Source organism: Protopterus annectens, chromosome 1.part1, assembly GCF_019279795.1.
Source record: "Protopterus annectens isolate FY-2018-M chromosome 1.part1, PAN1.0, whole genome shotgun sequence".
NCBI lineage: Eukaryota > Metazoa > Chordata > Ceratodontiformes > Protopteridae > Protopterus > Protopterus annectens.
Window position 1 is genome coordinate 43,538,908 of NC_056726.1, and position 14,272 is coordinate 43,553,179.

The 14,272-nt window shown below is 36.4% G+C and overlaps 1 protein-coding gene across 4 annotated transcripts in view; it reads right to left on the minus strand.

The window, feature by feature from the left end:
• The window catches only part of ARHGEF10 (Rho guanine nucleotide exchange factor 10), a 2,254,368-nt gene that overhangs the window by 1,311,769 nt on the left and 928,327 nt on the right, over positions 1–14,272 (minus strand). For all 4 annotated transcript variants that reach the window (XM_044073505.1, XM_044073484.1, XM_044073499.1 and 1 more), the window contains one exon: positions 7,944–8,123. In XM_044073505.1, the coding sequence (XP_043929440.1) occupies positions 7,944–8,123 (180 nt within the window). The remainder of the gene's footprint in view (positions 1–7,943; positions 8,124–14,272) is intronic.

The following is a 14,272-nucleotide window of genomic DNA, read 5'->3' on the forward strand; positions in this document are numbered from 1 at the left end:
CTCTTTCTTCCTGGATGCAAAACCCTTAGTAATGAGATGTGCCACATAGAAGGACTTTCTGACCACAGTGGCAATGTGGTGATCAAAAGAGAGGTTGCTGTCAGCCTGTGTTCCCAGATCTCTTATAACGCCTTCTGTGTTCAGTGGACTACCATCAATGTGGTAATTCATGGGAACTGTGTTTTTTCCCAAAGGGGATGACGACACATTTTTTGGCATTGAGCTTAAGGCCATGGTTCTGACACCAGTCATTGGTCTCAGTGTGGCCATTCTGTAGGATGTCAACATCAACATTAATAATGGCTCCCAAACTTGCAATCGTCTGCAAACTTTATCAGCCTGAGTCCCTTTGTGTTGGCCTGGACTTCAGAGAAGTAGATACCAAACAGGAGAGGACCCAGGACCGAACCCTGTGGGACTCCACTCGTGACTAATCAGCAGTCTGATTTGGAGTCAGCTACTTTCATACTGTGGGTTCTATTTGTGAACCATTTTGCAACCCACCTAGTGATATAGGGGTTGATGCCTAGCTTAGTGAGTTTCTCAGTGATTCCTGAGTGGGGAATGGTATCAAAGGCCTTGGCCAGATCAAGGTAGGCTGTATGAACCACCTTGCCTTCATCCACAGCTCTGGTGACTGACTCAAAGAAATCAACCAAGTTGAGCAGGCATGATCTGCCCTTCACAAAACCAAACTGTGTGGGATCCAGAGTCTGGAGATTCCCTATATCCTTGTTTATTAGGTCCAGGATGATGCATTCCATAGCTTTGCATATCAGACTAGTCAGGCTAATGGGGGAATAGTTCCCAGGGTCTGGCCTTGAAATCCATGCTCACAGAGGTGAGAATACACACACACACACACACACACACACACACACACACACACACACACACACACACACACACACACACATATATATATATCTCCAAGATGTGTTGATTCACTACACACAAAGTTTGCATTGTGACAAAGAATTCCCCGTCCATATACCTGACATGTAAATGTACCAGAAAGTGTAATCTGATGCAGTCAACTTGGTCAATCAGTCACAGAACTTGGAAGGCTTCTGTATTAGAATGACTCTCATTGTGGTCATATTTGTTGTGCTTGGAAAATAATGCATTTATTGTGGCACAAAAATGGTCTTATAACTGAAAATCAGACCTTAGAGTAATTGTGCAATACATGTGAAACTGACACTCTGACACAGACAAATGCACACAAACAGAGAGACACATGCACACACAGGTACTCACACATCTAGTAGGGAGTTTAATGTTTAGACACAAAAATCTGTGATCACAAAGACAATAATACAAGTGAAAATATGTTATGCCAGATTGGACATAATGACACATACAAGGAATTTGTCTTGTGGTTACATATTTATCAATAATGAGACTGATCTAGCTGTCATACTCTGTGGCCCTGCATTTTGAAACCCTATGAAAAGGTACGGAATGTTTGGATCTAGCTCTGTGGCACACAGGAGTGAAGTCCACTGGGGCCCAAACAACCTGAGTTTGATTAGCAGATTAGGCGGTGGAAGGACAAGGTGGAGGAGGATAAGAGTGGGCAACTTGTGCCAGCTCGCCCACCCTGAGATAAGGGAGCAGTGGCTCCAAGGGCTGATCACCACCATGTAAGCAGGGGTTTGCACAGCATCAACATGGCTAGAAACAGAGGATGTAAGCTTGGTCATCCCAAACTACTGTCAAAAGTCCTTGAATCTTGAGGATGGAAGTACGCACAGCCTGGATGGTGGCTCCTTTATGTGGCTATCAACCCTGTATTTAGTGTTATCCAGTAAAAAAATGAATGAATGGGCTGAAGACATATTGTCGAAAGTTTAAAGGTTAAGAGGCAAAGAGGCAAAAAATACAGGTAAAAAGGTACCGAATGACTCAAAAATATTATAGTCACTGTAGTATCCCCAAACAGCCCTGTCTGTTCATATGGAGCAACTTTTCCTTCTTTCTCACTATGGACACTTAAACATGCACTGAGAGCCATGCCCATATGTGTATGGTGCCTCATTTGCTGTTATTAACTTATATAGTGTACAATTAACGTTTAGATCTCATGGCAAGCATCACAGTATTTTTAAATGTTGTTGTAAGGTAAAAAAAATGAATGTGTACATTATAATAAATCAGTGGTGAAGGCCAGAAAGCCTTTCAGCACTCTTGTGCTAAAATGTCTGTTACAATCGCTTGAAATTTTCTAAAAGATTCGTACCATGTTGATGTTGCTGTGCACACTGTGTGACAATCAATATCTAATGTCATTCAGCACCAGAATGACAAAGTGCAAGAACTGTACAACTTCCCGTTAGCTTATACTGTAATGGTGGCATACCTTGCCTTCCGATATATTTTCTTAATTTGTAAAAGAAATACAATATTTATGGCATTTTGATTAGAGGACATGTGATATTAATTTTACTTGCAGTCACCTTTTAGTGCTTTTGGCAACATCACCAGATTTTTTAACTTTCCATAAAATAAAAATGGAATGCTATAAAAATATATCTTAGAAGCTGCTTTGGATAGACAAATACTGATTAAAAGTATTTTTGGTTGGTCTGTAACATAAATTTAGGTACAAGCAATATCAAAACATTTCAGCAGTATTCTGCAATGAATTTAACTGACAACTGTAAGTCCCTGATACATTCTCATTGCCAGTATTTTCCAAAGCACCACTGCAAATCATCCATCATGCACTGATCATGAAATGTATACAGGTACATTCAACAGGGCAGCCAATATCACTTCTGATGACTGAGCATCTCAATGTCTCTCTCTCTTTCTCTCCACACACACACACACACACACACACACACACACACACACACACACGCACACACACACACACACACACACACACACACACACACACACACACACACACACACACACACACAAGCACACACACACACACATAGGCCCATACACACACATATGGGGACATGCAAACTCACAAAGTCTGGCTCATTACAAAGCTATAAACCCTGGAAGTATATATCAGAGACTCGTTATAAAGCTCTAAACTCCTGAAGAATAAATCAGAGTCTCATTACAAAGCTACAAACCCGGAAGTATAAATCAGAGACTCATTACAAAGCTATAAACCCTGGAAGTACATTGCATGACTGCTCCTTAGCCAGAAGCTTTGCACTTCATTCAGTATGCAATTTACAAGCTTATATTTTTCTCTGATAAGGAGGAAACAGCATGCATTATATAAGTAATTCACCAATGCCTTTTGTTCCAAAATTATAGCAATGGGAGGAAAAAGGAATAATATTAGTCTTTTGAGTCTAATATCTTGAAAAATATTTGAGATACATCTCCAGTCATTAGTCATCATGGGGGTGTCCACCTTTTTGTCTTCTGATCATTTGTCTTCTCCAATATTTCTCCAATATTTCTTTATTCAATCAACTTAATACAAAATAACAATACTGTGCCACTTGTTTACTTGTTAGCATCCATTCGATGAGATATCTTGCACCTACTTGAACCTAAGTGAATGAGGTTTAAACTTGTCGATTTTAACTATTTCCTCCAGTGTTCAACTCCCTGATCATTTCCCCTTGAGAGAATCACTGTCAGTGTGGTTTCTATTGGCACACCACATGTGATTCATTGTATCTCATCTTTTCTCATTTTCTTATTGTTGTGTAACCATGCAGTAGTTAGTATATATAACTAAGGTGATATTGAAGGTACAAGGGAATTTTTTCTGCCCTAGGGAAAACAAAAGCACTTTCTGGAAGTTCAGTTTAGCTGAAGCATCAACAGATTACTTCTGAACATTCAAATCTTCAATATATTTACAATGAAAGCATAGCGGAAGCCATTCAGTATGTTTAACTTATAATAACCACATTTACGCCAAGTTTGTTCTACTTGAGTACTTCAAAATCATTTTCTAGTACTACTTGAAAGCATGATGGTTCAGTGGTAAGATTTGTCCCTCAAACCCCCTGAGAATGGGGGTCAGTCCTGACCTCTGGTCTTTGTCTGTGGGGTGTTATTATTCTCCATATGTCATGGAGCTAAGTTCCTGGCGCTTTTCTCCCCAGGTCTCCACTGAAAAAGGGCACCTGTGCCTAGTCAGACTTTCCCAGTAAACAAATGTCAGTAAATAAATAAAATAAATAAACTGTACAGGTTTTCTCACAGAATTCCATTTTTGTTCATCTTCTAAAAGCATTCTGGTTGACTACTACAGTAAAGTTTTGATATTTATCTTTCACTATCTATACAATGAAAATCACAAATGTATCTATACTACGTCTGTGTAGTTATCCTCTATCTCTCTCTCTGTATACATTTTCCATTGTGCTTGTAGCCCAGATCATGGCTAAAAGGGTCTACAGATCAAGCTACTTACCCAAGTGACAACTAACATATAAATTGCGTTAACATTTCTAATCATGAAACTGAGTACAGTTTTATCTAAGACCTGTATAGTTCACCTCACAATAACTAAAATCATCTTAATTTTATGTTCATCTGTATTTACCAAAAATTGGAAAATGAATGCAGTTGATGCAATAAAAGCCCACCTAACAAGAGAGCAAGAAAGTCACCAGCAGTCCAGTTAGGTATTATTCTTTATGTGTGGGAGGGAAGTTAGACAACTTCCTTTATGTAATTTTCAATACAGCATTTCTAAGTACACATTTAAACATTTCCAATCTGTTACTAATAATTAATCCTCATCTAGAGAACAGACACACACCCATACCAGCATACATGCCCATACTGGCACACACACACACACACACACACACACACACACACACACACACACACACACACACACACACACACACACACACACACACACACTACTTACAGCTGCCTGCAGTCATACTACTACAGCTATACATATAACTAGATGTTGATTTGGTGAAGCTAGGGTGGGAAATGGACGGGAAAGAAAACTCCTGATAATCTTTTGAGTCACAGGACAAATGAAAATGTCCCATTATGTCTTGAAATGCTCCGGAACAGTTTAACACACACACACATACACACATATATAGATATATACGAATATTTGGATAAGTATCTCATATCATTTTTGACACTGGGTTTGGAAATCTATGTCTAAGGCAGTTAAGCCTAAGGAAGTGGCTCAAAGGAAACCAGGGATTGCAAGTGACAAGACATCTGTGCCCAAGGATCACATTTTATTTCTTGTAGCAAAGCATAAATATGCTACTCAGGGAATACCGCAAGGTGAACATACTGCCATAGGTCACACTATATTGGCACTGTGATACTCTATCATGGTGCTGCATGAGCACTTTCTGTGCACAGTTTCCAACGAATGCAGTTTACACAAGATTTGTGCTTCTCTAATCACTGCTGTCTCAAGAGTCTGTTGTACATGTTATATACTTTACAAAACTCTTGTTGATAGCATTTACCTATACATTTGGTACTACGCTGCCAAATACGTTGATGCAGTAAATCATGCTGTGACCTGGGCATGGTGAGTGAGCTAAAAGGCTATAAAGGTCATGTTCACTGTACTTCTGTTCTGTTTCTTACTTGGTTAAAAGCCTAGCGTGTCACATTTCATACTGAATGTGCACTAAGAAAAACATACCGATGGGTGGGACACATTTCTAAAGAATGCATGACTCGGTCAGTAAAACTCGCATAACATGACAAGGGCAGAATGCAGCACACAAAAGTTAGAGGTTCACTCCATCCTTGTATGTCCAGACTGCACATGGGGTTGGGGGGGGGGTCAGGATTGGCATAATGGTTACCTCACAGATATAAGGTACAGGATTTGATTCTGACCTCTGATTATTAGCTAGGCTTGTAATAGTCTGCAGACTGATACCCGTGTATTTATCTATAATACATGCTGTATCTCATAAATACACAAAATTAAAGGTCCTTCATCTTCATATGTTACAAACAATTATATGTTGTATATTCTAAACCAAAAAGAAAGAAAGAAAACACGGAAATTCTTTACAAAAATGTTAATTTATCAATAATGGTTCATTTTACCCTTTCAAAAAATAAGTAAAAAGAATACTAGGTTCAAACTGAGCCCAGCATTCCTGCGCATAAATAAGAACACACACACACACACACACACACACACACACACACACACACACACACACACACACACATACAACAACACAGCATTTCAAAAATAACAACACAATTCTGCTCATTTCTGTTAGCTGTCTTTCTTTCAGTTGTATATTCAGGTAAGGAGATGCTAAGCACCAAAGGTGTGTTCCTGTGTTTCATGTGAAAACGTGTGCTTAGATACATTTACATTTTTTTGTGTGGGATTGCAGTTAATAGCTGAAAATGAATGACAGGTGTGGGTGGTGACAGCTTGGAAGAGATTTATGTTTTGAACGTGTAACATTTACTTTCAATTCTTATCAACTTATGAAATGAAAACCAGCTAGTGTATTAACAAACATGCTTCCAGAACTACATATGCTTCGCAAGAGCTGCAATGACATCTGAAGTCAGTCGGTCAGTCTAATAATTTTCATGTAACAGCCTAAAACTATTAAGTACTTCCTGGACACTACGGAATGGCATATCCAGAAGAGTCACAGTAGAGGCTACAACCCTGCAAAACAAAAAAGATAAAGGCAGCAAGTCTGAAACTTTACACAGTATCATATCACAGTAACCATTTCTGTAGACTCCGTGGACAAAAGTGGAAGAAGTGGAAGGAAGAAATAAAGTATGGACCAAAGTAATTTATTCTAATTTCGTAGTTAAGAAAGTGGATTCAGATTTCATATTCCATTTTTTCCTCTTAATAGCGCCAATAACTTTTATTTATAGTAAATATTTATAGTAACAGTTATTTTGAATAAAAAATTTTAACAAAATTTTTTATTTTTTTAGTTAGCATGTTTGCTTTTATTTGATAGTGTGCAACATGTTGCACACTAAACATTAAAATTTGTTCCGAATATCATATAAATTTATAAGTAAAAAATTAACTTAACTTCATCAAATTTTAAAAACTAACGCTGAGACCGTGTATTCTGTGTGTTTCCACCAAATTCTCATACTATATTGAGTTATATTGTTGTTTGTTTCTTTCGTTGGGAATTTCTGTAGACTGCCACAGTAGTATTTAGCTAACTAATGACTCTTAACTGGAGTGTTTTACGTGACCCTCCCTACCATTAGCATAGTTACTACATAATGACTTTCTTAAAATCCTTCCTCCCACAGTGGTCATCCATTACCCATCTTTCTCAATCTGATTTAACTGTCCATTGCCTTTTCATTTTGCCTAATAGCACTGAAATGCATGCTGTCTAGATTTCAGTTTCTTTACAAATACTGAATAGATTAAACAAATCTGGCTTCTGGCCCAGGCTTCCAGGCTTGATAAATGATCTGGACCTTCTTGTTTAATCTGCTAACAGTATACAAGTTATCAGCATTCTTACAATCTCCAGACAATTAACAATCAGATTTTTATTAATCTACTTTCCTGTGGTGCGTTTGCATAAAAAATCTGTGTGCTTTAATAAATTAAAGCTGCTCATATCATAAACTTAACATGATATCATGTCTGAAACTATTATATAGAACAAAAGGAAAAATGTTTCCCAACAATGATCTCGTCAGTTATTTTTCTACAATGAAACGTTTATTTTACTTTAGTTATTCAGCTGATTCAGTACTTGATTTCTCCTTTTTGAAGTCTTTGTTTCTTCTGCACTAACAACAGACATGCTGACAGTCATATTTTGCTGTTTCTAATTTTAATAAGAACACTGGCAAGTCTGGACAAACAAAACTATGAATTACATGCAATCAGTGTGAACATTCAGCTTCTCTAATAAACTGGTATTAAGGATGCCTGATTAGCTGCATAAATACAAGCAGAAGTATGTATAAACAACACTTACTGAAGCAACAAATACATCCCCGATCATTTCACTGGAGTCCCATTCCGCCACGCGACTGGCCAGTGCTATTTGGAACAAGGAGTGACACTGCAGAATTTCCTTGATTTGATAGAACACTACTTTTAGTTTTCTCTCACTTAACAGTTTGGGTTCTGTTTCTGAAAGCGGCTTCTCATATTGCTGCCAAAACAAAGACTTTGTATGTTAGTGTGCCATTTAATTTACTTTGCATCATTACCTATAAATACAACCAGAACACAAAATGCTGGAAACAGTCAGTTTAATACCTAGCTAAACAAAGTATGCAGATCAACTTTTACAACACCAGTGAAACCAAATAAAGTGCATTTATAACTACTGATTAACCTAATGAAAAAGCAATCAAGAAACAAACATAGTTAAATAGAGATACAAAACAACAGCAATTAATGTACAGCAGTACGCCATTACCACAGCATAGAGGGATAAAACTTTGACTGCGGCCCAGGTGGCCTGGATTCAATTAGTTGCTCGGACAACAACGAATCAGGAGGATGGGCATGCCCATCTGAGGTGGACGGTGTGTACACTGGCATGCCTCAAGGTTGACCTCTGGTACAGGTCAAGGATGCATGGGGAGCTGCTATCTTTAGGGAGGCAGGGCATTATGTGAGTTGCTGTGGAAATGGGACTATACACCAGGATGTCAATTGCACAAAGACAGTATGTGTGTGTGTGTGTGTGTGTGTGGGGGGGGTACTTTGGGCATACCAAAATATTCTGCTTAGTAGCATATATGATGCTGCCACATGGTATCTCAATCTCCTCTTAGGCACCAATTATGGGGCAGAGAAAGTCTGGGGGAGGCGAGATGGGTTTGACAGAAATGGCTCTCAGGGTCAGCTGATGGTCAGCTGCAAAAGGAAGGAAAAAAAACACAATCTACATCAGGTTTGGAAAGCATTGTCACTATTAAGGTGTTAAACCTAAACAACATAAATATGAAAGGACCATAACAAAACCATCCATTATTATTTAGAAATGAGCCTAATGAGATATTCCTGATAGTATAAATATTACTCAGATAAACAAAAAGAGTCACTCACTGAACTAATGGTACTACTTTGTTAAAAAAAAGCACATTGAAAATATAGTGGAATGCAATGCCAGAAATATAGGTTCCTTCATATTCTGCCTAATCTTCATAAATTCCATCTGCAATTGCATACGACTGTTGTACATTCTGAACCAAATACTGCACCCCTTCACAATTTGTAAAGAGAACCTAGTGCAAAGGTCTGGAACTTACACTACTGCACTCATGGATGAGTGCATGTAAGCTGTATGAATGCAAAGGATATACTTAAAAATATTCGAAATTTGCAAACATGTAACTGAAGACCATGCAACACAGAAAGGCAGAAAAAGTATCACAGCTCAAGTGCAGACGACTAGAGCCTACTGATGAAATGTTGTGAATATTGCATTGACAGTGATGTTATGCAGAGAATGGGGAGCCATGTGTAACAACATAAGTATGTCCTGTGTGTGCAACAAAGTAGATGGCAGGATTTAATATTAGGAAAATTTATACATAGTGGGAAACAATTCCATGTATTAAAATGCTGTATGACCAGCATACCAGCTACTCCTCCATCACAAGTGGCAAAAACAAACTGCCCCAAAGGAAGTCATAATGTAACTAACATATATGTGTGCTTCTAAACTCTCTGTGAACTGCGCTTGGCCATGACACCATACCATGTGTAATACAGTGCCACAATGTTTGTTACACAGTACTCCTGGTACAATTACATGCTGGTTGCTACTAGCTAGGCAGCAGTTGTGCTGTAAATGTAGTACCCTGTGTTGTACATAGCAGCCTACATGCTGAGCTGTCAGTGGTTTATTTTTGGCAGACATTACCCTACCACAGCTGCAAATAATACATGTGTATACTATGCATACAAGTACATGATTTACAAATGTATTACAGGAACCTGTACAATTTTACAGTTGCAATGACTGTCATTAACATAATCCATGTATATGAATCAGGAGGACTTAAGCATGTCCATGAAGCAGTGGGAAATGACACTTTTGTGCAACTGTCCATCGTTTCCTTAGTAGGTCAAATTACTGGTGTAAAAAGGATTTACCCCTTTCCCATGAATGTGCAACCTCAGAGGCAGTATATAAAAGTGGTGAGGATATGAGGATGCAGCCTCCCACATTAGCGGTGCAAGGAGGCAAAATGCATTTTTGTGTTCCAAATACTGTTAGTATTTAGGAGTTTTTGCTCATTTGTGGTCACAATTGGGGACTATATTAGAACATCGAAATTTCACAATTTCGAATGTTCTAATATCGACCCCTATTCATCAAATGCTGAAAATAGCAAACAACAAAAAAACTAATTTTTTCCTAAGGAAATAATCCGGTTGTCCATTTCTATCATTTTGCTATTTTCAGCGCTGTAGTAGAAAGTTACGGGTTGGGTTCAGGTAAGTGTGCGATTGGGCGTGGTTTAGGTGAGTTAGGGTTAGGGTGCGGGTTAGGTATGTGTGCAATTGTGTGGACGTGAGGGTTAGGATGGGTTAGGCGAGTTAGGGTTAGGGCACGGGTGAGGTGAGTGTGTGATAGTGACGGACCTTAGGGTTAGGGTTTGGGTTAAGGTAAGTGGATAGTTAATGGTGTTTCTACAGTTTAGTGTAGGGTTAGCTGTAAGATTTTAGGTGCATGTGTGTGGATTGCTGTTTGTTTGGTGTGCTTGTGTTGTGTATATGTGTTTCGGAACATCAAATTTCTTCCCTAGAAAAAAATTTGCTGTTCTGCATGTTCAATGTCAGCATTTGCTGAATAGGGGTCGATGTTAGAACATTCGAAATTGTGAAATTTCGATGTTCTAATATAGACCCCACAATTGGATAATACAATCACAAATGAGTTGATAACTTATGTCTCCATGGAGACAATCTGATCAGGAGAAACTGGTTACAGTCTGGTGTTGAGTGATTGGCTGGGGGAAAAAAAAGAAAAGAGAAACTAGCTAGGAGATAATGTTCTCTTAAAGCATTCAGGGTTTCTTCCCAGCTAGGAGTGCTATAAAGATAAGACAAAAAACAGTTAGCACTTAGTAGAAGCACAGGCTGCACCATGCGTCTTAGCATGGATAACCTTTCTTTTAGGTTAACTCACATCTATGAGTGTGGCTGTCATTTTGGGACATTTGTTCCTATTATTAGGGTAAAACTTCAATATTTGAAGATGTACATAGTTTTGGTGTTAGTATTAAATTAAAACAAAAAGAATACAAACGACTCAGGGTAAAAACAAGGTGCATAAAACAGATACGTAAAATGAAATAAAATGCACAAAGTTAACACACAAACATACGTTTATTCAAACTAAAAATTGAAAAAAATAAAAATGGTTAGTACTTTCGCAACTACACTAGTTGCTTCATCAGACACAGTAGTTTAACATAATAAAGCTTATACAGAAAATGCAATAAAGTCAGCTGACAATCCAGTAGTGACATGTTCCAATGTTTATAAATATGTAACATTAAATATATGTAAATGTAAATATACATAAAAACATAAATAAATATGCCTTAATATACTAATAAACAGTTAAAACATTGCTATAAATATATATAAAAGACGTAGTTAAAACTTTGAGTTTCTGACTTCATATCCTTCAGAAAAATATAATAATGCAAAATCTGTCATTCTAGCAACTTTCTACTTTTATAGAAACAATATTTAAAATATAAACAAAAAGAATATGAACGACTCAGAGTAAAAACATGGTGCATAAAACAGATACGTAAAATGAAATAAAATACTTAAAAGAAATATAATAATATAATAATTCTAGTACTTCAATGGTCTGGCTTTTAAAAAAAGGCTTTAAGGAACTATTTCCATTCAAGCCAGGATATTTCTCAGCATTCAGCTTAAGAATCCATTTTTGTTCTATGCTTTTTGTAGTATTTTCTAAGTCACCTCCCCGTATATTTGAGAGGACATGTTGAATAACAAAAAACTTAAAAGTATGAGACGAATCAGTTTTTCTAACATGATTTGCCAGTGCACTTGTCTCTTTCCAATTATTTACATCTCTAACATGCTCAAGGATCCTGTCTTTCAGGACCCTATTAGTTTTTCCTACATAATATGCAAAACATTTTTGACAGAAACAAAAATACACAACATTAGCAGTCCTACAATCAGCATAGCTATAACTGGTTATAGTAAATTTACAAAGAGGATAATAAATGTCTTGTTGCTATGAATATATTTACATGCAGTACAACGTCTGCATGGAAAAGTATCAACACGTATAGAAAAATCAAATCTATTAGGTTCTGTTCTATAACATAAATGTTGTTTTAAAGACTTGTTATTCCTGAAAGGAAATAATGGACTTTAACATCAAGAAAGTCCATTTCTAATTTAATAGCTCAGATTTAGAAATTGACTTTCTTGATGTTAAAGTCAGAAAATCTGATTGTAATGAAATTATTAGTAGCATTTACCAAAAACCTTATAGAAAGAATGCATTATTACACAAAACAAGTATGCATCCTAGGCATATTCCTAGAAATACACTGAAAGGACAGGTATTTAGAGTTCTATGCCTACATAACAAGGACGATGATGCTAAAGCAGCCCTTGTAAATTTGAAGTTAGAGTTTTTAGATAGGGGCTATGCGACAGGAGAGATAGACAAGACGATCACTGAAGCATGGAAATTAAGAAATAGCAGATGCAGACCTTATTTTACAACTATGACAGATAGAGAAGACAGAAATACTCATACTTCAGACACTAATCATTTTCGAAAAGTTTTTTACATATTCTAGCAATGTTAATGAATATACGAAGATTATAAAGAGAAACTGGCATTTACTTCAAGAAGTACCAGAGTTGACTAATATAATCAGTGAAAATCCGTTATTTTCTTTCAGGAATAACAAGTCTTTAAAGCAACATGTATGTTATAGAACAGAACCTAATATATTTGATTTTTCTATACGTGTTGGTACTTTTCCATGAAGACGTTGTAACATTGTACTGCATGTAAATATATTCATAGCAACAAGACATTTATTCATCCTCTACTTAAATTTACTATAACCAGTTATAGCTATGCTGATTGCAGGACTGCTAATGTTGTGTATTTTTGTTTCTGTCAAAAATCTTTTGCATATTATGTAGGAAAAACTAATAAGGTCCTGAAAGACAGGATCCTTGAGCATGTTAGAGATGTAAATAATTGTAAAGAGACAAGTGCACTGGCAAATCATGTCAGAAAAACTGATTCGTCTCATACTTTTAAGTTTTTTATTATTCAACATGTCCTCTCAAATATACGGGGAGGTGACTTAGAAAATACTACAGAAAGCATAGAACAAAAATGGATTCTTAAGATGAATGCTGAGAAATATCCTGGCTTGAATGGAAATAATTCCTTAAAACCTTTTTTAAAAGCCAGACCATTGAAGCACTAGAATTATTATATTATTATATTTCTTTAAGTATTTTATTTCATTTTACATATCTGTTTTATGCACCTTGTTTTTACTCTGAGTCGTTCGTATTCTTTTTGTTTAGATTTTAAATATTGTTTCTATAAAAGTAGATAGTTGCTAGAATGATAGATTTTGCATTATTATATTTTCTGAAGGATATGAAGTCAGAAACTAAAAATTTTGTCTTTTATATATATTTATAGTAATGTTTTAACCCTTTATTAGTAAATTAATGCATATTTATTTATGTTTTTATGTATATTTACATTTACATATATTTAATGTTACACATTTATAAGCATTGGGACATGTGACTACTGGATTGTCAGCTGAGTTTATTGCATCTTCTATATAAGCTTTATTATGTTAAACTACTGTGTCTGATGAAGCAACTAGTGTAGTTGTGAAAGTGCTAACCATTTTTATTTTTATTTTTTTCTATTTTTGGTTTGAATAAACGTATGTGTGTTAACTTGGTGCATTTTATTTCATTTTAATATTAAATCAGTAGGTTTTAGCAGGGTACTGGAGGTTTGTTTGTTTTTTTGTTTGAGGGCTTTCAATAAAACAAAAGGCTTTATAAGATGTGACATAGGCTCAAATGGATATGACACAAAACAAGTATATAAAATTTCAACCTGCCAGACAGTGTATGCATGTAACACAAAAATCTGGAACTAGACATTTAACAAAAAAGGTGTTATACATCAAAAGTGGGAATAATAACATTTTAATACAATTATGCTTTCTATTGTCTTTAAATGTCAATGGTCTCACAGATAAATACAAAAAAGAAAGAACAGTGAACTAT